Here is a 27,347-nt window from a genome sequence, read left to right as displayed (position 1 = left end):
GGCAAGAGAAGAAAAAACACATGTCCAAAGGAGTTGTCTGTTACTGGACCAATGTAGGAACTGCATACTTCTCTTCCTCTTGTATTGGATATACATTCACTGACCTGTCCATAAAGGAATCAGGAAGAGGAGATGGACACTGATGTGGCTGGACAGGTAAACTGGTCCTCTTAAAAAACCCCCAATGTTTTATTTTGACACCTGAACAAAGTGCTTCTCTGTCATTCTGGACTTGTTTGTGCAAACTATGATATAGTCACCCATGGACTTGTCTGCACTTTGCCTTCCTGTTGTTCCATAATTAGGCATCCAGCCAGGCAACCCATGATTCCAAATGAGAGGCAGTGCAGTCTGGCATAACTCAGCGATGAGTTCACTATGCAGACCTGGGAAAGAATAAGCATGAAAGCCGCTTTCCCATCTTCCGATAGGGATCTTCTTGGATGAAGGCCACAATTGAAGATATTAATTACTTTCCCTCCCCTGCTAGCTCATATGAAACAATACACTTCACTCCTAACCATTCTGTGTTTTTGCAGGGAACTACTAAAGTCCGTCTTTCTAAATCCCTCTCAAAGGGTGAAAAAGCAGCTACCGCTTCTAGAAAGGAAAAGATAAAGGAGGCCCTTGCGGAACTTATAATTCCATATGATTCGGTAGGATTCCTTTATGTCTACCTCAGAGGAGCTAGAAATATATTTTAAAAATTAGACAGGCATTAGAAAGCTTCAATTAGGTAATATGTAAGATTTCTTTTTACTCAAATGGGCACAAACCTATAAATCTTTGGGGAAATCTCATTAGCTCTATCCAGATGTTGAAAACATGTACAAGCATAGGGGAAGGGCATGTGCAGGATCACGTTTGCCAGTTCTACCTGCAAGTCCTATTTTTTGAAGCTTCCCTTTGCACAGGGCTCTCTGTGCCTGGAGGTACACATTTGTCATTCATTTCACCATTGCACAGATGGAGCTAAAGGCTTCCTTCTTCAGTTTCTGAATTCAGTAGCTCAGAAGCCTTTTGAGGTATAAATTTTTGAGGTATAAACTTTTGAGACTCAAAGTTTCATTCATCAGATAAGGTATTTGTCAAAGGGAGCTTTGACACTTGGAAACTCATAGCTCAAAAACCTTTGTTGATCTCTAAAGTGCTACTGGATTAGAATCCAACTGTTCTATTGAAGACCAACATAGCTACCCTCTGAAACTATCTAGTTTAGTGTTCATTATAGTAACAGGATTACTTTATCAATTTGACAATAGAGTAGGATCCTTCATGGCTGATGCCCAATGTCAAAACATGGAAATGAACCCAAATGTTTACTCTGCTAATGGTGATGGTGGTGGAAAATGCCATCAAGTCATAGTTGACTTATGGTGCCTCTGTGGGGTTTTCAAGGCAAGAGACAGTTCAGAGGTGGTTTGCCATTGCCTGCCTCTGTGTCACAGCCCTGATATTACTTGGGGTCTCCCATCCAAATACTAGCCAGGACTGACCCTGCTTAACTTCCAAGATCTAGCTAGCCAGGGATAACCAAGACAGGGCAGCTAATGGCAAGGCCTTCCTCTATCGCAAAGAGCCTGGTAGAAAAAACTAGACTTCCTGGTGAATTTCTTGCTCTACCATCAATCAACTAGAAACTCTGGATACAAACCAAAATTAAACTTGTTGGACTGCATCTGTATCATTAGATATTGCGCCATCATTGCAGTATAGCAGTTTTTCACAACTAGATTTTCCTATGTGGACAAGTCAACCCACTTGCCAGTGACTTGTGTACTCCAAATGACAGTACAACATCTAACAGCATATATTTATGGAAATCAGTGGCTGCTACTGCATCTTGTATGAGGAAGATTATCAGGCATTATACTAAGTACTCAGGAATTCTTTTTGCTGTGAACTAGCAGTCATGTACATCAGCAAAGCTGGGTCAGTATGTAAGAATCATGTCTAAATAAGACACAACAACACTCGTGTTCTGTTCACAATGATCTTCAGTTAAAAACCTGCCGTTATGAACTGTGATTGTCCTTTCATTTATATTTCTATGGTTTGGATCCTATTGGTGAATTCTGTGCATAACAGTTTCTGCCTTGGAGCATGCATTCTCTTTCTATCACTGTACAAGATCAATAGCTTTCAGCGAACCCAAATGAAAAAGGCAATGCATATATGGAATATATTTGTAAGATCCAAGCCACTACTTTTTGACTTTTAATATAAAAAATGACAGTAGCTTATTAAGTGAACACATTTCTCAGTATCCCATTCCCATTCCTTCTGTCAGGACACAGTCCCCAATATTGCTGTCTTGGGATCAGGAGGCGGTTTGCGGGCCACAATTGCTCTTTGTGGGACATTGGTGGAATTGAACGACCAAAATCTTTTAGACTGTGTTATGTACCTGAGTGGTGTTTCAGGTTCTGCCTGGTAAGTGGATGATGGAAAGTAAAGAGAAAACATATTTTCCCCCTTTAGGGATCCAACCAAGTTTCACTTTATCCAGCATTGTTGTTGTTAAAGTTGCCTCTAAGGAATATTCAGGATTCCTCACAAGAACACAAAAATCAATAAATCCTAGTTAAGATTGTGGGCTAAATCCATTGCTAATAATAGCTTGTTTGTTAATATATTTATATCCAGTTTTTCTTTCAGTGATGACATAAAACTAATTCAACATAATTTCCCCCTTCTCCCAGCATCACTTCAACAGCTTCGTTTGGTAGATTAGGGTAACACAGAGTGACTCATCCAAGGTCACCCAGCAATCTTCCATAGCAGAGTGGGGGGTTAGATCTGGGTCTTTCAAATTCTAGTGCAACATCATTCCACTTATATTTACTTTTTCCCCCCCAATAAAAGGTGTATGTCGTCTTTATACAAAACTGAGGACTGGGCAGAAAGATTAAAGGAATTGGAAAAACATCTGCAGGAAAAACTTACACAAAACCAGTTTGATTTTGAGGCAGCAACAACAGCTTTGCTTAACGCTGCAAGTGATGAGAATTACTCTTTGACTGATTTCTGGGCTTATTTTGTTGTGCACCCAATGCTAAATCAGGTGAGTATGGGGAAATGTTAGCTGAAGGTCTTGTTTACCTTGAACAAGAAGGTGGAAAGAGCTGATATATTAACGATTACTAAAAAAAACAATTTAACAAAGTTTGGGTCCAGTGGCACCTCTAAGACCAAACAAGTTTAATTCTGGGTATAAGCTTTCGTGTGCATGCACACTTCTTCAGATACATTGAAACAAGACTTCCTCACCCATTACATATAGGCAGAGGGGGTTAGTTGCCAGGAAGGGCTAATTAGAGGCAAGATACATAAGTAACTGAGCAATAAGTACAGCCAGTGGTTGTTTTGTAGAAAAATAGGTGATGGAGATCATTAGCATAACTCATTAGCATATGCTGCCCCCCCACCAGCCAAAAGCAACCCGATGCAAGAAAGGAGAGCCCCAAGCGAGTGAGACCTGATTGGGCTGGCTAGAGATCCAGAGGGTCCAACCAGGCCTCACTCACCTGGGGCTCTCCTGGGCTTCCCCCCCCACACACACACACAGTCAAAAAGCCAGCAAGCTACCTGCCGCCCAAAATCACATAAGAAGTGGAGAAAGGGTAACATGGGCTTCACCAGGGTTTAACGAGGGCTGCTGGGGGTGTGGTAAAGCCCCTGGTGGTTGGCTGGCTGCCTGCTCTCCTAATCCAGGGATTGTTATGCAGCTGCACCTACTATTCAATGGACAAGGTAGGTGGGGAGGAAGAGTAGAAGCTGTCATAAAGGTTCAGGAGCTATGCTCCTGTGAGCTCCTGCTGAATCTGCAGCCTGAGTACACCTAAGATTGAATTAAAGCAGCTGATAAGACCTGTAAATAGCAGCAAATAGAATGTATGTTTATGATTAATGGTCTTTAACCACAAATAAAAATAGTATTAGCATATAGATTTAGCATACAGATAATTAAAGAGTTAATAAACAGGTGTAAGAATTATGTGTGAGTCACAGGTCTTATCAACTACTTTAATCCAATTTTAGCTACACCTGTGTCTCAGCTATTTATGCATATTGATTCTAATTAGCCCTTCCAAGCAACTAATCACCCCCACCCTCTCTCTATCTATATGTAATGGCTGAGAAAGTCTTGTTTCAAGATACCTGAAGTGTGCATGCATACCAAAGCTTATACTCAGCTTATATACAACTTTGATGGTCTTAAAGGTGTCACTGAACTGAAACTTGGTTCTGTTGCTTCAGACCAACATGGCTACCACCTGATTAAAAAAAAAAATCTTTAGGGGTGTCAAACATGTGGCCCAGGGACTGAATCAAGGCCCCGGAGGGCTCCTATCAGGCCCCCAAGCAACTGGTTGTCATCTTCTTCCTTCTCCCTCTCTCTTGCTTCCTTGTGCATCATACTTTTCTTTGCCAAGCTTGCTCAATCATATGAGAGTTATAGAGCAAAGCCTTTATTTTCTCCATTGACTGAGTCTCCTCCCTTGGTGAGGAAGGGGGGAGAAATAGCTTGCTTTGCCAGGGTCTCTCTATCACACAGCAAAGCTACTGAGCCAAGCCTCTCTTCCTTCTATTGGCTGAGGGTCCTCCCCCTCCTGGTCCCCTGGAGAAGGCAGGAAAGAGGCAGAGCTTCCTTTGCCTAGTTCCCTGAATCACACAGGAGAGATATAAAAAAAAAAACACCATTAAAACCAACAAGTGCTAATGTTTTAAGCATATTTAAGGTGGTTTTTTTTAATTGTGTTTGGCTGTGTCCATTATAAAATTTATATCTCTGCTTCCTGATATTACATTTTATGACACCCATGGCCCAGCCCAACAAGGTCTCATTTATGTTGGATCTGGCCCTTGTAACAAATGAGTTCGACACCCCTGAAGATAGTAATATTTCCCCAAAGTTCTAGAACAGCTTCTCAAATGCCATATGAGATGTGTACAGCCATACATACAACCAAAGTAAAAACAAACAAACCAGCTGTACTGTTTACCATGGCTTGGGAGGGGACTACTTGGGACCAAAAAGAGGTGGATCCAACCAGCTTTTTTGTTATATTTTACCCAGTTCCCCTACTTACCAGAGTCCTCATTCCACATCTTATTTTGTGGTCAAAGGGAAATCTTTCCTCCCTTTTCTGGCTACAGAGAAGTTGGATAGATCCAACTCAAAACTTCTTTGAGGGTCAGCTTGGCCCACAGATCACCAGTTGTCCATCTGTAACACCTCCCTCCCCAACCAAGATTTTAGGATATCAGAATCTACTCTAATTAAAAGAGCCATGAATATGGTAAACACAGATTTTTTAATAGTCAGAAAAGCAGAACCTGAATTCAAACTCAATGGAGTTGAGGTTGGTCAGAAAGGCTAAGATCCTAGGGGATGTTATGCTCACCACATCTGATGGAGTATAGTTGGCCTTCGCTGATTCAGTTTGAGGCTTCCCCAAGTCAACATCTGAAAAGTTATCCTTCATTTAGGTGTGACACACTCCTAGCTGCCTTTATTGACAACTATCAGTGTGGTTATGAGTTAGAATTACCTGTAGTGCATTCTGACCTGGATGACCCAGACTAGTTTGATTTCATCAGAGCTTGGAAGACAAGCAGGGTTGGCCCTGGCTAGCACTTGGATGGGAGATCACCAAATAAGTCCAAGATGGCTGCACATAAGCAGGCAATAGCAAAACACTTCTGTTTTTTACCTTGAAAACCTTAAGCCATTGCCTAAGTCAGTTGTGACACTTTCTATCACCAACTGTATTGCACATCAGACCTATTTTGAAAGATCTGTACTGGTTGCTTGTTTGTTTCAAGATACTTTGACACCATCATAAAAGTCTTTCATGCCCTGGGCTCTGTGGGATCATTAGTTCCAGCATGCTCTACTCTGCCAATCAAACTCTGTTGTTGGTTCCACTCAATAGGCAAGTGAAGAAAACTGCCCAGGCTAGTTGCTTAAAGTTGAATAGTTGAGACAGTCTCCTATGTATAGCATTGGGCATGTTGATTGTTCATCTTTTAGTGCTTGGTTAGCAAGGTTTTATGGTTATGACAACAGCTTTCCAATGGTGTTATGAATTGTCTTGCCAAATGAACAGCTGCTGATGTTTTAATGCATATTATGATGCATGTTGAGTCCCAGGCAGGGAGAAAGGTAAAGGAGAAATGAACCATGTAATAAATAAATAAAACATGTATTTTCAGTTGGATGAGACCACACTGTCTGAACACAGGGGAGCTTCTGAGAGTGGGAAAAATCCTTATCCTGTTTATGCAGCTGTGAATGACAACACATATGTGGAAGACCTTGCAGGTAATGCAGACTCACCCCTTGTCTAGAACTTGATAAGGGACAAGCCCTAGATAAGTAGAAGACAGAGTTAGGATACAGGATGATCTTGACAGGCTGGAAAACTGGGCTAAAACAAATAAAATAATTTTTTAACAGGGATAAATGTAAAGTTCTGCATTTAGGTAGGAAAATCAAACACAGAGGGGAAACTTGTCTTGGGCAGTAATATATGCAAAAAGGAACTAAGGATCCTAGTGGACCCTGCACAGAATATGAGTCAGCAATCTGATGTGGGCTAAAAAGGCAAATGGGATTCTGGGCTTTATCAACAGAAGTATGGCGTCTATATCATGTCAAGTGATGGTGTCACTTTACTCTGCTCTGGCTAGACCTCACCTAGAATATTGTGTTCAGTTTTGGGCACCACATATAAGAACATTATAGACAAGCTGGAATGCATCCAGAAGAGGGCAACAAAGATGGTGAAGGGTTTGGAGACCAAGTCCTAAAAGGAAAGGATGAAGGAGCTGGGTATGTTTTAACTGAAGAAGAGATGACTGACAGGTGATATGATCACCATCTTCAAGTACTTGAAGGGCTATTATATAGAGGATGGTACAAAGTTGTTTTCTGTTGTCCTAGAAGGTCAGAACAAAACCAACAGATTGAAATTAAATCTATAACATAGTGGGTTCAATGCATGGATGAGATGAGGTAGTATGAGATGAGATAGTAGTGATCATAGTTCTTTATTAAGTACAACATAGTATAGGGTTGCACTAAAAGACTGGAAAAACTGGGCCAAAGGGGCCAACTATATACACAACCCAGTTCCCGGGCTAGCATGCCATTGGATCATTTAAACCAGCAGGGGCCCATGATTGGAGCAAGGCAGCAGGTATTTGGATCCTGCTGTCCATTGTTCCCGATTCCCCAAGCTCATTCCTAATGGCTCCAATAAGTCAGGCAGGAACACACTAGTAGTCCTCATTTTGGTCTGCACACATAACAAAATCAAGAGGTTTTGACTAAACATTTGGAAGAACTTCCTTACAGATTGGTTCCTCAGTGGAACAGGGTCCCTTGGGAGATGGAAAGCTTCCCTTCTCGCCAAACATTTTGTTAGTAGGCATCTCCAGTCCCTAAAAATCTGGGTGCTTACCCCAGTGACAAACATAAAGGGAATCAGAATTTCTGAGCCATGTACTCTCTTGAAATACCCATCCTCCTGTTTTTTTGCATTGGAAGCTAGGGCAGGCATAGCTTAACAGAACATAAAGCGAGGCATTTCAGAATTGGGTACCGGGTTCAATATGTTCATGGCAGTTGCAGTCCTCAAAATGAAGGGAAGCAAAGCATCTTGGCCCATGGTATATGCAGGTCCCCCACCCCCACTATTTGAAATAGAAGCTAAGGTTGCATTTTTTGTGGCTAGCATAGCATGGACTCCCCTTCGCATGTGATCATAATCATAATCAACCTTTAATGGCATATAAAAACAGGTTAAGAAACACTGGGTTAAGAAAAAGCACAGTTACATAAAATCACAGTTAAATGAAACAACTAGACTGTTCCTTGTCTTGACGAATCTTTTTGGCCCGATACAGAAATGAGGCAGTATTCACGGTTATGTCAGGAGTAACATCCTTCAGAACAAGCTGGACCTTGTCTGGATCAGCCAGACCCATCTTGTTTAGAAGAATAGGATCCAAAAATCGACAGCGAATATTTACATAGAAAGGGCAGTACAAAAGAATATGTGTAATGGTTTCAATAGATCCGGATTTACACGGACATAGTCTGGCCGGGTAGGGTATATTATGAAATCTGCCATATAGAACTGTTGATGGCATAACATCAAATCTTGCCAATGAAAAGGCCCTACGCTGTTGAGGACTTTGCAAAGAATAGAGATAAGAAGCCATCTGGCCAACATCAAATGAAAACCCTAGACTCACAGGAGAGCAAGTTTTATTAGCGGCACTGTGGAGATTTTGTAATTCAATATCCAGGATTCTGGCTTTAATCATATGAAATGCCTCTATTTGTGAGAGCATAGATAATGACTCTGTAGATAAACCAACAGTGCTGATCTTTTTCTTGATGGAGTCTAGCCAGTTAGAGTATCTAGATTCTAAAAGCATTTGAGTAATAAGACTGGAAGGATCAGAATTATAGTGTATTCACAACCAGTATTTAACAGTTAAAAGCCATGCCCTAGTTTCAAGAGGAACCTGCTCCAATTCTAGGCATAGGGCTGCATAAGGCACACAACATGGCATACCCAAAATTTTACGGAGAAATTTGGATTGTATGCATTCCAAAGAATAATCAAACGCACCAATCCATAATGGCATACCGTATAGTAGTTGTGCGCATGTTTTGGCCTTAAAAACTTTCAGAGCAGCCGGCACAAATTGGTTGCCCTTATTGTAGAAGAAATGACAGATAGCCTGGGCACTGGCCTTAGCCATATTGGTTGCAGACCTTCGCTGTACAGTCCATGATGCATTATATTGAAAATGAATACCTAGATACTTAAAGTGTCTAACCTGCTCTATTCTATTTCCATTAAATTCCCATTTAAATAATTTCCACGTTCTTGAGAAGACAAGGATTTTTGTTTTTTCAAAATTAAGTTGGAGCTTATTGATTTCAAAATATTCTAGACAGCGGCTAAAAAGACGCTTCAAACCCACTCGCGTGCAGGACATTAGTAAAGTGTCATCTGCATACAGTAACAGTGGCACATGAGTGGGACCGAGTTTAGGGCTGTGACCATCGGCGCCAGACAACGTCAGTGCTAGATCATTAAGGAAAAGGTTAAATAAGGAGGGGGCTAGAATGCAGCCCTGTTTAACACCCTTGTTAGATGGAATTTTTGCCGTTAACTTTCCAGCTAGGGAGCATTTGACCTGACAAGTTGTTGAGGTATGCAATTTTCTGATAAGAAAAAGTAATTGCTTATCAATATTCATTTTATTCAGTTTGTCCCAAAGTAGGCCTCTATATATGGAGTCAAAAGCTCCTTTAAGATCTAGGAAGGCAGTATATAACTTGAGCTTGGCCTTCCTAGTATATTTATTTACCAGATGGGACAAGATAAGGCAGTGATCCAGTGTGGATTTCCCATGGCGAAAACCCGCTTGTTCTGGCCCTAGGATTTGTTGTTGTGTCATCCATGCAGTAAGTTTGGCTAACAGGTGCTTGGCATACAACTTGCCAATTATAGAAAGGAGGCTAATGGGTCTAAAATTTGAGGGGGATGAACAGTCACCCTTCTTATAGATTGGAACTATTACTGCATTTGTCCAAGCCTCAGGCATTAAGCCAGTTTTATCAACCATTGTAAAAAGGGCAGCGAGTAGGGGAGCCCACCAATCTGGGTCTGATTTTAGGATTTCAGGGGTTATCGCATCTGGACCAGGGGCTTTCCCAGCCTTTAGTTGGACAATTAATTCCTTTATCTCATCAGGATCTACAGGGGGCCAATCAGGTAAATCACTCAAACAGGAATCAGATGGTTCTAATACACTTCTACCTTCCTCATAAAACACTGTTTGGAAATGTTGAAGCCAGACATGAGGGGGAATAAGGGACGTGATGGGAACTTCCCTATGGAATGCACCAGAAACTATGGTCCAAAATTGTTTTGAATTATTTAAAGTTGCCGCTTGTATCAGTTGCTCCCACTGGCCATTAATATGATCATTTCTCTTTTTTTTATGAGTTGCTGAAGCTGGGACTTAAGATCGAAGAAACTAGTAGGAAAGGCAACAGCCTTAGAATCTCTATAATGGCTGTAGGTGACACGTAATAGTTTTTTCAGATTCCTGCAATCCCTATCGAACCAGGGATTTAAGTAGCTTTTCCCTAAATTATTCTGTGATCAATGTCATTCCACAACCAACACTGCTGATCATGGGGAGGGAGAGATTGCACAGTCTCTTCTCCACATGGCTACTCCTGCAGGCAATCACATGGGGGCATGTAGTAGTACAAGTGCACTCACTCTCACCCTCCCTCCCTGTGCAGTCAGTGAACCAAAAACTCAGAACCTAAGAGTTTAGAGACTTAAAGAGTCCAGAAGTTTAAAGCTCATAAACTCATGAGAACACCTCAGACTGCAGACTGAAGATGTTAAAAATGCACCTCCGCACAGTCACCCTCAGATTAATTTAAGCAATTTAGATAAGCAAATAAACTTATCTGTGTTTAGAGAGAAGCCCAGGCTTCGCAACAATTTGGCTGCTCCATATTTATCTTTCTGGCAAACAAAACAAAGGTTAGAACCTGTTTTTTGGTGCCTAAGAGATTGTAAAAATCTCCTCAGCCTCTTGGTACTGCCACTGCCCACTGGAAGTTCCCTAGTTCTTTAGGAACATGCATTCAGTGAACCTGTGGGCTGATGTATGGACCAGGCTGATCTGATGAGAGAAGTGTAGGGCAGGGTTTAGTACAATGCAATTGCATGCAGCAGGCAGCGGGTGGGGGAGGGAAAGGGAAGGTGGAGAAGGTGATATAGTGATGATGATGATGATGATATTGGATTTATATCCCGCCCTCCACTCCGAAGAGTCTCAGAGCGGCTCACAATCTCCTTTACCTTCCTCCCCACAACAGACACCCTGTGAGGTGGGTGGGGCTGGAGAAGGCTCTCACAGCAGCTGCCCTTTCAAGGACAACCTCTGCCAGAGCTATGGCTGACCCAAGGCCATGCTAGTAGGTGCAAGTGGAGGAGTGGGGAATCGAACCCGGTGCTCCCAGATAAGAGTCCACACACTTAACCACTACACCAAACTAGTGAGTGGGCTATCTAAGGCTAGTACCAGCTGTGAAGGGGAAATTGCATGGTGCATTGGTGGGGGGAAGGGTTCAACCCCAGCTGCTGCAGAATTGTGCCTACAATTCAAATACCCTCCCTGGCAGCTGTATGTCAATGAAATGGAAATTGCTGAGAGATCTCAGATCATTATCAGCAACACATTAATTAGTTCAGCTTATCTCTACTTCTCTCTGATTGCTATTGATTTCTCCATATTGCCTGCACAGTGTGTGTGTGTGTATGGGTTCATCAAGGGCAGCATTTGCTAGGCTCTTTGCCCCACCCAAATTTTATGCAACATATGCTGCCTTTTCTCAGCAGCAGCACCTATCACTGGAGGAGGGGAGGCAAGTTTAACATTTGTGATATCTCCCCTCTTCCCATTCTATCCATATATGCAAGCTAAACGTTTGCCCTGGGCCCCACACTGTGACTTGGTGAACAAACAGTGAATCAAATTAAACTCAACCCAAGCCAGGGAGGATGTACTGTCACATTCACACCTTGGTGGAAGACAGCCATCCGCGGAGCCCTTTTAAGCTGCACCATTCCTGTTGGTAGCTCTGCTGACTAGTAAAAATCTTGGTCAAATCCGTATCTTCCCTCCCCTTCTTTAATATTCTGGGACTCTTAGCCAGCCACAAAGGTCCAAATAATATTGTTAACTGCTAAATTCAGATGAATTATTACAAATGTGCCTTTTAAAATTTGGATTATTTAATACACAAACGCATATCTCCTCTACTGATCTCTGAGCAAACAGTAGCTTGAAATATTTTGTTAAATTTTAGCTGGCAAAATGTATGTTCCCTTTTTGTTGGACCTTCCAAATTGGCTCAAATTCTTCTTTAGACGGAATTTTCACTCTGCTAATTTTGTGACCCTGGTGTCCTATTTGCATCAGCACCTTGTGCTTGTAATACCCATGCTTCAGTTTTGTTTTCCAGGCACCTGGTTTGAATTTACCCCACACGAAGTTGGAATTCCTGACCTTGGTGTATATGTAGACACCAAATACTTTGGAAGTGCATTTGAAAATGGGCAAATGGTTGAAGAGAAGGAGGAGAAAAATATCTGCTATCTGCAGGGTACATCTTTTGCATGTTGCCTCTTGACAGCCTGGCACTCTCTGCATGGCAAACCCTATGCATGTTTTAGCAAGATAACAGAGTCAGTATTTGCATCATTAACCACAAGTGTGTGGGAGATATTATCACTGGGGCCTTCTGCCTTCTCCACTGTATAGTTAAAATGTGCACATCAAACAACCATTCCTTTATGAGCTGCACTGTAGTGTTGGATAAGGCAGAAGGCGCCAGTGATAACAAAAACATGGGGGAATTTATATTGAGGGAGATTATGAGGCAATGTTATTATTAGGGATGGGCACGAACCTAAACATTCCAGTTTGGTTCAGGGTTGCTCCCAAACAGAACCCTGAACTGAGCCAAAAATGGCCGAAACTGAATTTGCTAGTTTGTGAGTGGGGGTCATCCCAAATCACCTAGGAAGGGTTAAATGGCTGCCAGCCATTTCACTTTGAAGCAGAGGGAGCAAAACTGATGGATTTAATGACTTACAGCCATTTAAACATAACAGCCAGATGGACTAGCAATCATTTCAGCATAACAGCAGAGTGGGTGCACCTGTCCACTGTTAAACTGAAATGGCTGATAGTCATTTAAACCTAACAGGTGAGCTGCAAACCTTCACTGCTTAGCTGTTAAATTGGAATGGTCCAAATAGCCATACTGAACTAGACAAAAGTACCATAGATGTTTGGGAAGGTGCTTTCACCAAACATTTGGTTTGGGGGCTCCAAAGCAGGCCATGTTCGTGCCAAATTTTGGTTTCTTAACTGGATCAGCCCATCCTTAGTTATGATACTTAACTTCCCTTTCTCTATATTGATGGGACCATTTCAGATGTGCAGCTTTTAAAATATTTATTTCACTGTGGTCTTTCTAGGGTAGGCAGGTGCCCCCTAGACACTGGCAGGGGATGGAGGAGGGGAGGGTTTCCAGATCGAGGCTGGGAAACTCCTGAAGATTTTGTGATTGAGCTCAAGGAGGACAAGGATCTCAGTTGAGTACAGTGCCATAAGACTCTCCAAAACATCCATTTTATCAAGAGGAACTGTTGCCCACCCAGTCAGAATGAAGAGGCTGACACAGTATGTTGGATAAACAGGGCCGCTTTATTTAAACAACTTGAACGAGCTAAAACTGGCAAGGTGTAAGGCCTAACAAGACAAGCCCTGGGGTCAGCCCCATCATCCTGCCTTGTCCTAAAAAGGGGCGAGCCACCCTGCCCCCAGCACGAGCCCAATATATTCTGGGTGGTGCTGAGCAGACAGGCCCAAACTCCACCTCCACCTAGGCCGGCATCGATCCTCCCTGGTGAGGTTTTGTCGTGATCAGCACTCCCAGTATTGAGCTGTAAAGCTCATCTGCAGTTCATACAGACCACCTGCACCAACAGGTGCTGAACCATAGGTGCTCCCCAAAAAACACTGTGGCCCATACCTCATCCTGCCAAGCAACCTATTAACAACTCCTCCCCATCTTCCTAATGCCATAAGGCAGTACAAGGTAGGCAAAAAACAAATTCACATAGGCCAATTCAGTGAAAATGAAAAAATTCCTACCTGGTCCCTAATAAGGCGGCTGGTAAATAACCTGTATTGCCAAGGGATGGGTGGGTGGGCCGAGAACTGAAGCGAACTGCGCCACACTGGGCGGGATGGGGGCTTTTATAGCCCTGACTCCCCGCCCAGCAGCAGATACCCGGATGACCGGGACATTATTCAGCCTCCCTCCATCCGGGTGGGCAACAGCGTCCCCCCAGCCTATAGATGGCAAAGCCAGCCGGATGGGAGGGGCCGGTATCTCTGTAGTCTGAAGATGAGTTTTAATTCTGCGTGACCCTCAGCTGTAATTCTGGGGGATCCCCGAGTCAACAGGTGATATATAGATCAAATAATGAAGTTCAAAGAATTTTATTGGTGTAGCCATAGGCCATAACAACCCAGCAACGCCCCCCCCCCCCTCCAAAGTATACATCTAGAGATCTAATAATGATGTAACCTGCCCTGAGCCTGATCTACAGGAAGGGCGGGCTAAAAATTGAAACAAACAAACAAATAAACAAAGCCATTTTTTTCTTTCTCTTTTTTCCAGGTTTATGGGGAAGTGCCTTTGGCAGCAAGCAGAACATAGCCAAGATAATGCATGGTACTCATCTTTATGTTATTTGCATAAGGAATAGTCATATTCCTGGTTGTGTCTTTAAGGGCCGTATATATAGAACAGATGATATTTACTCACTAGGATGGGACCCTATGGACTCATGTATGTGTCCAGAGTCCTGCTAAAGGCAGTTTACAAGTAATAACAATGCCATAAAATAATACAAATCATTGGCAGAAAAACAGCCCAAAACAATGAGCACCCTAAAGGAGACTTCAGACCACAAGCACACTATGAATCAATTAAAAAGATAAAGCCCTTTTGTTAAAAGTTTGGGCACAAAGAAATATTTTGGCTTGGCACCTAAAAGACTGTATGGCAAATGATAGGCAAGTCTAAAGGGAGGGAAGCCACCTCAGAAAATTTCCTGTCTCTGATTGCCAGCCATGAACACATGAAACTGCCTCATACTGAATCAGACCCTTGATCTGTATTATCTACTCACACTGGCAATGGCTCTCCAGGGCCTTTGGCAGAGTTCTTTCAAGTTGCCTACTCCAATATCTTTTAACTGGAGATACTGGGGATTGAACTTGGGACCTTCTGCATGCCAAACAGATGCTCTACCGCTGAGCCACAACTTCCAGATGGTGCCTGGAGCTCTTCTGAAATTTCACCTAATCTGCAGGCTACAGAGATCAGTTATTTTGAAGGAAATGGCAGCTTCAGAGGGTGAACTTTATGGTATACCATAAAGTCTAGGACAAACAGAAATCCAAGAATACCATCACATCTCTTTGCTCCTTGCCCCTTCATACTCCACCCTTCCCAGCTACCACCTCCAAATCTTCATGAATTCCTCATGTCAGAGCTGGGAGTCCTACACCTGCTTCACCTCTGAAGGTGGGGGCAGAGTGCAGGACAGTGAAGCATATTTTAACTGGCAGTCTGGATATATCTTTCCTTTCCCCAATTATTAAGCAACCCTACTTGTTGACCAACAGCAATATCCGTTAAGTCCAGGACAGCCTAGTGGTTGAGATAATGGTGGCTGAGAAATGACTCTGTTGGTCAGCTTTAAGAAAGCTTTTCCATCTTAGTATTGTGCTGCACTCAGCCAACTATAATCAAAAGGAGAAAGCTCAAGACTCTAATATAAAGGTTGTTTTTTTTCTTTGGGTTGCCAAGGTCCAATTAAAGAACTATCTGGGGACTTTAAGGGTGGAGCCAGGAGAAAGGTTGTGACAAGCATAATTGAACTTTAAAGGAGTTCTGGCCATCACATTTAAAGGGACTGCACACCTTTTAAATGCCTTCCCTCCATTGGAAATAATGAAGGATAGGGACACCTTCTGTTGGGGCTCATAGGATTGGACCCCTTAGTCCAATCTTTTTAAAATTTGGACGGGGTTTTGAGGAGAGACATTGGTTGCCACACTGCAAATGCCACACTGCCTCAAAAAACAGCTCTCCGAGTCCCAAATACGCACAGATCAATTCTCCATTATGCCTTATGCTATGGGTATCAGTCTCCATAGGGAATAATGGAGTGCCCAGCAGACATTTCCCTCCTCCCACCCATTTCTGAATACTCTGAAGTGGGGTGAGGGCCTCCAAACCGGTGGTTTCCCTGACCCCACCTGAGGATTGGCAACCCTACTTGTTTCTCTTAAAATGAATGTTTCTATCTATATTGTAAAGTCTGATATATAGGAAAGGATGCCCTCATTGGTGACTGTATGCATTTATCTTTTAAGGTGCCTTAAGGCGGTTTCAAATCAAAATGAGAACATACTCTGGTAAGTCTTTAAAAAAGAAGAAGAAACAATTCCCCCCCTTCCTGCAAAGATCTTTTGCTTTCTCTATGTAGGACTGCCAACCCCTGGTCCAGGTGGGGGTTCCCCTGTCTGGAAGGTTCCCAACCACCCAGCCCACACTGGGCCAGTGGGGGGAACCTCCCCCGACATAGTCGGTGTGATGACGTCACTTAGAAGTGACATCATCACGGTGGCGAAGGCACATGGCAGCCATTCTAGGCGCTTCCAGGAAAACTTTATGGTTTTCCTGGACGTTTTAGCCATTTGGGAAGGAAAACTCTATGATACAATAGGTACTTCCAAGTGACAGCAGAGCTCAAACAGAAAGCATGTAAGGTGCTGCACAGAGAAGTAGTGTTCACTTCTTGAAGCTCCATAGTAGTGAGACTGCTTTTGATGGGAGCTGATCCCTAGGCTATGGAGGGATGAATCTAGCCTACCAGGATCAGGGAACTTTCTCGTTTGCTGTCTGGATTCTTTCTTTGTGCATTATGACCTGTATTAATTCTGCCCTATTTTATGTGCTATAATATTTCTTAATAAACCATGTCTTCTGCCATACACCAGGGCACTCCCCAGGGCCACTGACAGCTGGAGGGTCTTTGGGGCCTTTGTCATACTGTATCCACTCAAATGTCTTTACAGTTATTTTAATGCCGTTTTCACTGCAGCCACTAAGTGCACAAGGAATCTGAGCACAATAAAAGGTGCTCCGCTATTGGTTAAACTTCTCTTTCCCTTTCTCTGAGAATGAAGCAGGTTTCCCTAAACCCATCAACTAATCCAGCGATGGAGCAAGAGAAGCCCTAGAACTAGTGGTGACAGTTAAGGGCCTGAAAGGGACAGAAGGAAAAGAGAATGTGTGCAAGGAAGGGAGAGATCCCTGAAAGGGACGTCTTGTCTAGAGCAAGCTTACATGTCCCCATACTATTCTGTGACACGCCATTATCATCACTATTTTGTGTCTATCTGGAAGACTGCTCGGGGTTACCATCATGATCAACTTGGCTTTCTCTCTCCAGTACATTCCAGAGAAATCCTGTGACTAGTCAGTATGAATGGGTCCACTGTAAACATACTATAGTACACATGTTCAGAGCTCTGTTGTCTCTATGAAGGATGAATTAATTAAACCTCACTTTAATGCCAATGGGCAGAAATGCCTATGGGTAAAAAAAAAAAAAAGTAGGTGTGTGTAGATTTCAGTTTATCTTCTTAGCTCTCTATCCCTCTTGTTTTTTTGCAGGTAGTTTTCATCGTTTCCATAAGTTATACAAAGCTTTATTAAAGACCACTGCATACCTGAATGAATGGAGATGGGGAACCACCAATAACTTACTGTACAAGTGCTGTAAGCTGACATTAAAGTTGGATCGAAAGAGACTCTTTAGAAATGCTTTTCATCCATATTATGTACTCTTAGTCTGGAGCTACACATTACGTGCACCATAGAGGCACCATGAAAATGGTATCTCCATGCTGAGATCTTATATGGGGAGGAAGATGTGACTCAGTTGCATAGCATCTGCTTTTCATCCATAAGGTTCTAGCTCCAGTCCTTGGCCTCACCAGTTTAAAGGGTCAGGCAGAGAGGTTTTCCTGTTGGATTTTTGGGATGCTTCATGGGGAACAAAGAATCACTCTGAATTAATCGCCATTTTATTATCAACATCTGTTACTGACACTTTTATTATCAACACTTCCACTATAAAAAATTGGTTGCATCACAATTGGTCACATTTTATTATGGCCAGGGCTTTTTTTGTAGCAGGAACTCCTTTGCATCTTAGGCCATACAGCCCAGACATAGCCAATCCTCCAAGAGTTTACAGGACTCTTAGTACAGGGCCTACTATAAGCTCCAGGAGGATTATCTAAATCGGGGGGGTGGCCTAATATGCAAAGGAGTTCCTGCTACAAAAAAGCCCTGATTATGGCAAAGAAAGCAGTCTGTCCTATGAAACCATACTCGGAAAGAGCATATGATAATTTTGTTGCAACGTGGGTTCCAGTTGTTCAATTTCTAACAGAAAATGATTCCTTCTGGATATGACATTATTTTTTAAAAGTTATATTTGACTATTGTTACTGGTTTAGAATTACAGTACACTCTCTTATTCCTGTAATTTTAATTTCAACTTAATGTTTACTTTAATTGGTTATTTTTTTTAAAGGGTTAGGCAGTAGGCAACATGAACGATGTTTACCTAATACAAATCTGCTGACAGTCAGTGTAGACAGTAACAATCTTGTTAAAGCAACAATCTGGCTCAGCGTAAGTCAGCTTCATGCCATCACATGATGAGCTTTCTTGACCGCTGTCAGCATCTGCCAGCGATACAGAAGCAGGGACACATACTTAAATTTTGCGATAAATGCTCTACACATTGGAGGAGAGGTGAAGTACATGGCAGTGGGTGCCATTTTAGTTGGCATCTTTGTCGTATATGTTACAAATTGTCCTGGTCAGGAATGAGAGGATAGAAGTAGAATGATCACTTGCATGTGAATTGTGGGTGGGTGGGGAGAGAGGTTCAGTTGACCAGTAGTTTGCTTAGAAGGACTAAATTTACAGTGCAATCCTAAGGAGAGTTACTCTGTTCTAAGCCCATTGAAATGAATAGGCTTAGACTGGAGTAACTCTCCTTAGGATTGCACTGTTAAGTCAGTTAACCAACTAAAAAAGACGTCCTTCATTATTCAATTGAGTGCAAGCACTGAGTCATTATGGACCCATGAGGTGACATCATATCACAATGTTTTCTTGGCAGTCTTTTTACGGGGTGGTTTGCCATTGCCTTCTTTGCCCCAGTCATCTATTCAATACTGCATTGCAATATTAGTTACAATAATCTAGGCATTCTTTATTCCTTTTTAAATCTACCATGCTCTTGGCATAAATTGTTATAGTGGGGATATAAATAATTGGAATAATAGTATTAGCATACTAAGTATTGATACTTAGGTAAAGATCCACCCTTGGTAGGTTGTCTTAATTCAAGTATGTTTATAAGAAAGCTCTACTTTACTTCTTATGATGTAGGCGATGATGAAGTCTATAACTTCTCGAGTGAAAAGACACTATCTCTGATTGATGCTGGTGTGGCCATAAACATTGCTTACCCACTCATTTTGCACCCTGGGAGGAATGTGAAGCTGTTCCTTTCTTTTGACTTTAGCTCTGGGGATCCTTTTGAGGTAATCCATTTTTATTTAAAAGGAAAGTCATACAAACCACCCCCCCCCCCAAAAAAAAGAACACAACCATATGATTTGAAAATTACAGTCTGAAGATGCATTTTTTAAAATAAAAGAAGAATGATCAGAAATACTGCTAGTCCATGTTGTATGATATGTAAACAGGAACTGACATATAACAGAGTGTGAATTTGCAGCCATTCTGTGCTCACAAAATGCCTTCTGATGCCACCTTAATGATGTTATAGCTGCAGCATTGTGGCTCTATTCCATACAAAACTACTGATTTCAGAAGACCCTTTCTACACCCAGGACAGTATGTTATCATTCTTATATTATCCCAGATCCTGTCATGGGAGGTTCCTGTGGGACCTGGCTTCTAACACTACTAAACTAGCACATGTAGGAGGCATGTTGCACCACTTCCAACACTACTCTTGTGATGCAACACTATTAGCTGAACTTTTCAACCAACCAGTCACTCCACAAAACAGTAAATATATATATATATATATATATATATATATATTTCCTAGCTGATTGTGCCGATGCCATCACAAACAGAACACTTTTCTCTTTCAGACCATTGAAAAAACAGCAGACCACTGTGAAAAACATGGAATCAAATTTCCTAAGATAGGTGGAATAAAATCAGAGGACAGAAAGAAGCCATCATGCTGCTACATCTTCAAAGGAGAAGATGCTCCAACCATCATGCATTTCCCACTATTTAACAAAGAAAACTGCGGAGGTACTTTGGGCATGGGGTTGGGCTATGAAAGTTCTAGGCATTCATATATAGAGTCAGAAGAATATTGTGACAATAGAATCTAGCTGGTCACCTTGTTTGCAGCATAAAATCACTCTTACTTTCCTAGCCATCATCAAAATATCTAATTCTCAATCTGGTCAAATTTGAGGATTCTTACATCCAGAGACTATAGCCATGAACAGACAAGACAGATCTTTCTACAGATTTTGGGGAAAGAAATAACCGTGAACTCTATAAGAAAAAAGACCCAAACATATGAAAGGAGTGCGTTTAGGCTTAATAAACAGGTGCCCTCAGTGACTGTTACTAGGCAAGCACAGCAGACTTGGGTCTGTAATTTAAAGGCAGGGCAGGGCCTGTTCCAGGACTATTTTGTCCTTTGAGGGAGGAATCAATAGGGCTAGGTCAGCACTCAGTTGCAGCCATTGGGTGATTTGATGCCACCTGATTTGCATGACTCTCTCAAGCCTGGATGTTAACTGCTGTTCATTAGCAGCCACCCTACGAAAGTCAGCATGGTTGAGTGTTTAGAGTTGCAGATTAGAATCTGGGACACCCAGGTCTGAATGCCCACTTTGCTATGAAAGTCACATACACTCAGTCTAACCTACATCATAGAATGATTGTGAGGATAAAATAGAAGACAAGAAGATGAGGTAGGCTGCATTGGGTCTGCATTCTGGAGAAAATATGTGATGTAAACAAAGTAATTAAATAATAAATATAGCTGAAGCAAGGGGCAGATAACAGTTGTTTTGGTGGGGTAGCAGAGAGAAGGAAGCAGGGAAAAATGAGAATATGGGGATTGCCAGGAGGAGGGAAAGAGGAGAGGGAATATAGGAGAAAATGAAGTACCCCCTACAAGTTCGTTCTGGACCTCTGCAATGCATCTGGACCAGGCTTACCCAGCACCAAATAACTGGGTTTACAGGGGGAGGGAAAGTGGAAGACAGGGGCCAAATAAAGGTAGGTTGGTTAGCAAGTGGAAAGGAGTGAAGGAAGCAAGAAAAAGGGAGAGGTCATAGGGAACTTGTAAATTAGCCTACCTGTTACAAAAATTCATGTTATTTCTGCCTTCCCTAGTTGTGGCCTCTCCTTCTGGGCTGAAACCATTTCCACAGTACAGTCTTACTTCTTTTTAGCTGTTGGTTGAACTTCCATCTGATGCTTCAACTTTGCAGCATGCATTTTGCAATAGGACTTTAATTTGCAGTTTCATCCAGGATCAGACATGCCCCATGTGTTCTGCATTTACATCTCAAGGGGCCATTCTGCTTCCCGTCATACACCTTGCAGAGCTGTCCTTTAAATTCCCCTGCCACATGCACCATGATGTTCCCATTGTCAAAAAAAGGCTACTGTTGCACCCAGTCCCTGGTGTGCAAAGAGCAAGCTTCCCTCTGAGGATTGATCCTTGAGGCTCCTGGCTGTGTGGCCATGAACTCCAGGAGGAACTAGCTGCTATGCATATGCTTTTGGCCAGATTCCACCCCCTCCATTTGCCTAAACATTTGCATCATCCTCGCCTTGATGAGACTGCTGGCGGGTGTCCATGGCAAGAGGACACTGAGACAACGGGATGTGGCCTCCATCTGCCTACTTGTCTCTTCTTTCCTCTGCGTCCCCTGCTTCACACACACACACACACTCATGCTTGCCAACTGGAGAGCAACCTGCCAGGACTCAGTGCTCCAAGTTGGGCCACCACCTAATGCTTTGCAGGATCTAACATCCAAGGGGGTCTGTGGTTGGAGGGCTTTGACTCCCTGCCAGCTTCCCCTTTGCAAAGAATTGGAACCAAAGCTGTGAGAGCTAGCAAAGCACAAGGTGACAGCCCACCTCAGAGCACTGAGTCCTGGTGGGTTACTCCCCAGTTGGTGAGCATGTGTGTTCATGTCTGTGTGCACTGGAATTACCAGCACTCATGTGTGTGAGTGTGTGTGACCATAACTAAAACCATAACTCACCCATAAAAAACCTAAATGAAATTATGAATGGAAAGCAAAGAAGAGGAACTTTGGGGGCAGGCAGTAATGGACAGAATTGTGATACAACTAGGGTGACCATAATGTCTGAAGGCCAGCCAGGGACACTGGGGGGGGGGGGTGCGCGCCTCCAGGGACCAGCGGAGGCCGCGGGGAAGCCTTCGCTGGCCGGCGCTGGTCCCCGAAGGCCTTCCAGAGGCTCTGGAAGGCCTTCCGGGACCAGCGCCGGGTGCCCCGCGGCCTCTCCGCGGCCTCCGCTGGTCGCTGGAGGCCCTCCAGAGTCTCTGGAGGGCTTCCAGCGACCAGTGGAGGCCACGGAGAGGCCTCCACCACTGCCGCCGGGCCCCGCGCGCGGGCGGGGAAGGCGGGGAGTGAGGGTGGGAGCGTCCCTGCGCAGGCGCAGGGACACTCCCTCCCTCACTCCCCGCCTTCCCCGCCCGCGCCCGCGGCCCACCGGCTCCGGGGCTGCCTAAACCGGGACCTTTAATGGTCCCGGTATAGGCAGCCCGGGATCCGGGATTGGGTGGCCAGATCCGGGAATGTCCCGGGAGACCGGGACGGTCTGGCCACCCTAGATACAACACAATCAATAATGTGGTTTAAAAATGGCAGATGTCTGTGGGACAATCTGGGGCTATAGGTGAGATGAAGATGGATCACTGACAAGCCAAAATGGTGGTGTGGTGGGAAACTGAATTTGAATATGGGAATTCCTCACTGGAAAATTGCGAGTTAATATCTAAGGGGGGGGGGACTTGTGGAAAAAGGGCATTTGGAAAAAGGGCACTGACTTCATATCTACTCCTGAAGAGGCAAAATGTTGTGTAAGCACTTTTGTGTAGTTCAAGTATATAAGAATGCAGATGTGGGATTAGCTCTTTTGAGGAAATGGTGTGACTGGCGCCTTAAACAGGAGCAATCCTAGATGATAATCATCCATCATCAACTTGTCACTATTGCATTAGATGACTGGCAGTCATGATATTGTATTAGAAGACTGGCAGTCATAAAAACCAGGCCATCCTCTGATAAGGTTTAGGGATTTACATATTTAAGGAGCTCCTTTGGTATCATGAATATTTTACTCTGGAAATTAACCAAGAGAAAACAACTTTTAAAAGCTGGATGAGGACTGAAAATCCTCTCCAAAGGATGGAATATTGAGAGCTGATTAAAGGGTGGTATGTGTGTTGTTTCAGATGTATGGTAACCCTATGAATTAATATGCTCCCAAACATCCTATTGTTAACAGCCTTGCTGAAGTATTGCAAACGGAGGGCTGTTTGCATCCATCCATCCGGGTCACTCTCTTTTCCTGATGCTTTCAACTTTCCCTAGCATTGTTGTCTTTTCCAGTGACTGTCATCTTCTTATAATGTAACCAAAGTACGATAACCTGCTTCTAGAGAGAGCTCAGACTTGATTTGATCTAGAACCCATTTATTTGTGGTTTTTTGCAGCCTGTAATAGCTGTAATATTTTCCTCTAACATCACATTTCAAATGAATCAACTTTCTTCCTGTCAGCTGCCTTCAGTTTCCAACTTTCACACTGAGACATAGTAAAGGGGAAATACTATAGTATGAGTTATCTTGATCTTGGTCACCAGTGACACATCATTACACTTAAGGACCTTTTCTAGCTCCTTCATGAGTTGCAATCTCCCAGTTTCTTGATTGCTGTCTCCCTTTTAGTTGATGACTGAGACAAGGAATAGAAAGCCTTGAAGAATTTCTTCATTGTCAACCTTAAAAAGGTAAAGGTAGTCCTCTGTGCAAACACCAGTCATTTTTGACTCTGGGGTAATGTTGCTTTCACAACGTTTTCACGGCAGACTTTTTATGGGGTGGTTTGCCATTGCCTTCCCCAGTCATCTACACTTTCCCCCCAGCAAGCTGGGTACTCATTTTACCAACCTCGGAAGGATGGAAGGCTTAGTCAACCTGGAGCCAGCTACCTAATCTGCTTCCGCTGGGATTGAACTCAGGTCGTGAGCAGAGGGCTCCAACTGCAGTACTACAACTTTACCGCTCTGTGCCACGGGGCTCTTGTCAACCTTAAAGTGTAATTCCTCAGTAGTGATTCTTCAGCTTAAATTTTGCTTTTTCACTTTCTCCTTTAACCATCATCAGTAGTCTTTTCAGATCTTAACCCTGTTTTCTGCCAGTAAAGTGGTGTTATCTGCATATCTCAAAATGGTAGTGTTCCTTCCACCCATTTTCACTCCATCGTCATCTAAATCTAATCCAGTTTTCCTTATGCTAAACTCTACATATGGACTGAACAGATAAGGAGATAAAATAATCCTTATTTGACATCTTTGCTATTTGGAAAACATTCTGTAGTCTCTTGTCTAGAGTATATGCTCTGCATCAAAACAATCAGATGTTGTGGCACACCCATTTCTTTTAAAATAATAGTTTTTCATGATCCACACCAGAACCAGGTGGGTACTGTATTTTCCCCAGTATCTATGGGACCCATAGACCAGATTTCAATTTAAAGAGAGGAGGGGACCAAAATTCAATTTAAAACCCCCATCCTAAAAGGATTATATTATCATCCGTAAAGCTTCTCTGCTATGACTACTTCTCAGCATTACAGTCTATGCCATAACATAATATCCTCCTGCCATTCAAGAGTCTAGGCAAGTTGTTGGAGCCTATAGCACAGATGTTGTCCTAGCAAAGCTAAGGATGGACTCATGTCTTAAATATGCTTGCAAGGATGTGGAAACAAAGATGCTGCCTCTCCAGGAGCAGGCTACTAGTACTTAAAGGAGTACTACCCAGTTATGGAGGTGAATGTGTGATGGGGCTGAAGTGGTTCAGGGCTTTGAGAGGCTTGAGGGGTTGACTGGGGAGAGACATGTGGCAGCAGGCCTGGGGTGAAGGGTTCAGGGAACAAGTCTGAGGACTTATCCCAGGGTAAGTTGCCTGACTTAGACTCTTGGTGCTTCTCCAGACATCAAATAGGGCTCCAGAGGTGTCTCAGATGATGCCTTTTGTCATGGTTTTAGGTGCTCATCCACCTCCTCTCCTGAGAATGAAAATACAAAGCATTTTTAATTTTTTAGAAATGCCACTAGATCTAGATTAAGCATGTGCCAGCCCAAGGAGCTCTTGTTTCCTCCCACATGCCAATTCAGGAGCAGAACAGCCCCCGTGGCTGTTTCTACTTGCAAAGGGATACAGGATGAGTGGGGTGGAAACTTCTAAGGCCACCACACCACATGGAAAACCGAGGTCAGGGCCTCACAGCAAATTTTAAAGAACTCCAAATGCTTTTAAATGCTGTCAGTGGCCATGGAATGGACCCATGGTAATTTGGCTTCATTTGGCCTCTTTGCTCGATGCTCTGGTCCATGACACCTAAGCATATGCAAGTCTGCAAAGACAAAGTCTTGTCTAGCCTTTGAGAAGGTAGAATACATCGTTGATATGGTCTGCCTGTGTGTTGGCAAATCAGTGGAGGCACATGCTTGCTCTAGATGAAATAGCTGCTGAAGAAAGTGACAAAGTGTGATAAACTGCTGAAATGCAAATGTCTGAAGTAGGGTTGCCAAGTCCAATGCAAGAAATTTCTGGGAACTTTGGGGATGGATCCCAGAGACATTGGGATGGAGCCAGAAGCAAAGTTGTGACAAGCAGAATTGAACTTCAAAGGGAGTTCTGGCCATCACATTTAAAGGGACCACACACCTTTTAAATGCTTTCCCTCCATTGGAAATAATGAAGGATAGGGGCACCGTCTTTTGGGGCTCATAGAATTGGACTCCCTGGTCCAATATTTTTGAACCTTGGAAGGTATTTTGAGGAGAGGCATTGGCTACTATGCGGAAAAGTTGGTGCCTCTGTCACAAAAAACAGTCCTCCCAGAGCCCCAGATACCTGAAGATCAATTCTCTATTATATCCTATGGGAATTGGTCTCCATAGGGAATAATGGAGCGTCCAGCAGACATTCCCTTTCCCCGCTTTCTGATGACCCTAAAGTGGGTTTATGGCCTCCAAATCAGGGGATACCCTGCCCCACCAGGGGATTGGCAACCATAATCTGAAGGTCAAAGGCAAAGTCTAATTATGCCCCATTAGAGCTGTTAAATTATGGACTGCCAATATTCCTGATAGAGTTTTGACATTAGGGCAAAATCTGAACCCTGGTCGCATGAAGCAGTCACTCAGAGTTGGTTCCAGTGAAATATCTGGCAGCTGACTTAGGGGAAAAAAAAGAGATCTAACTGCGTATGTGATGCCCACAGTAATAGTGGATCATTTCACATTCACCTACCGACGTCTCTCATTGACAGATAAAGTTGCAGAATACAGACTGCAGTTTGACACCTCCAGGTTGAAATATTCCAATGAAGAGATTGAAAAGCTTCTCATTGCAGCAAAGAAGAACGTAGTGAATGCTCGGCAAAAGATGTGGGAGGAGGTTAAACGTGCTGTGGCTCCTTCTTCCGAACCTATTTAAGCAAACCGTTTCTAACATTTACATTATAGCTGGTTCTCCAAAGTGCACCCTAATGTTTTGCATGCAATTCTGTGTGTGAATGTAATATATAGAATAAACAATCAGTGGGTGAATATACACAACCGACATACCACATGGTAGAGTTCTCTGCCATGTGTTGCATGATCATTTGTATCATGATCAAAACTACCAACCTGGTGTATTTTTTTTCCCGCTTTGATTTTATCAAGTGGTAAGGCTTCCCCACATTTGCCACATAGTTCACTCTGCCTGAATTAGTAATCTATGGGTTAGATCCAGAAAGCTCTTCTGCTGGTGAGAAAGGGAGGGGGAGGTTTCCTGGGGATCATGGGACCTGTATGGACAAAAATTGTGTGAAACAGGTGAGGAAGTTTGCGGGGAAACTGGTGGAGTGAGCAAAAAAGATGGCTAGATTCATCTCTAGGGCTGGCGATGTTTCTTGAATTGTAGAGTATGCATAGGCACTAATTGAAGTACAAATAGCAATCCATGTCTAAAACAGCTGATTCACAGTTTGTTCTGAATTGTTTTGGGTACTCGCACTATGCATGACTTGCAAAATGAAGCAGCTGGTTTTTTTGAGCGGTTCATCTGTGTTGTTATCAGTGGGGGATCCTCCTCACACTACATGCCCAGATGACGTCACCTGGAAATGACACTATCACACCAGGCACACCTTCCTGGCAAGTGTACCCAGCACTTCTGGTGACATTATCTGGGTGACATTATCATGCCAGGCACATTTACAGCATGCCAACG

General features: G+C 43.1%; 1 protein-coding gene across 1 annotated transcript; it reads left to right on the top strand.

The window, feature by feature from the left end:
* Positions 1 to 55: 55 nt before the first annotated feature.
* LOC132583591 (cytosolic phospholipase A2 gamma-like) lies at positions 56 to 26,567 on the top strand. Its single transcript, XM_060255214.1, has 11 exons — positions 56 to 156; positions 540 to 656; positions 2,291 to 2,433; positions 2,866 to 3,064; positions 6,220 to 6,328; positions 12,080 to 12,220; positions 14,312 to 14,365; positions 17,384 to 17,488; positions 19,181 to 19,335; positions 19,918 to 20,086; positions 26,401 to 26,567. Exons 1-11 carry the CDS (start codon positions 133 to 135, stop codon positions 26,565 to 26,567), a joined length of 1,383 nt encoding a protein of 460 aa, XP_060111197.1. The 5' UTR covers positions 56 to 132.
* The last annotated feature ends 780 nt before the right edge of the window (positions 26,568 to 27,347 follow it).

The sequence above is a fragment of the Heteronotia binoei genome, chromosome 15 (genome assembly GCF_032191835.1).
Source record: "Heteronotia binoei isolate CCM8104 ecotype False Entrance Well chromosome 15, APGP_CSIRO_Hbin_v1, whole genome shotgun sequence".
NCBI lineage: Eukaryota > Metazoa > Chordata > Lepidosauria > Squamata > Gekkonidae > Heteronotia > Heteronotia binoei.
Note: the sequence above shows the minus strand (reverse complement) of the source record. Positions and strands in the feature narration are given on the sequence as shown.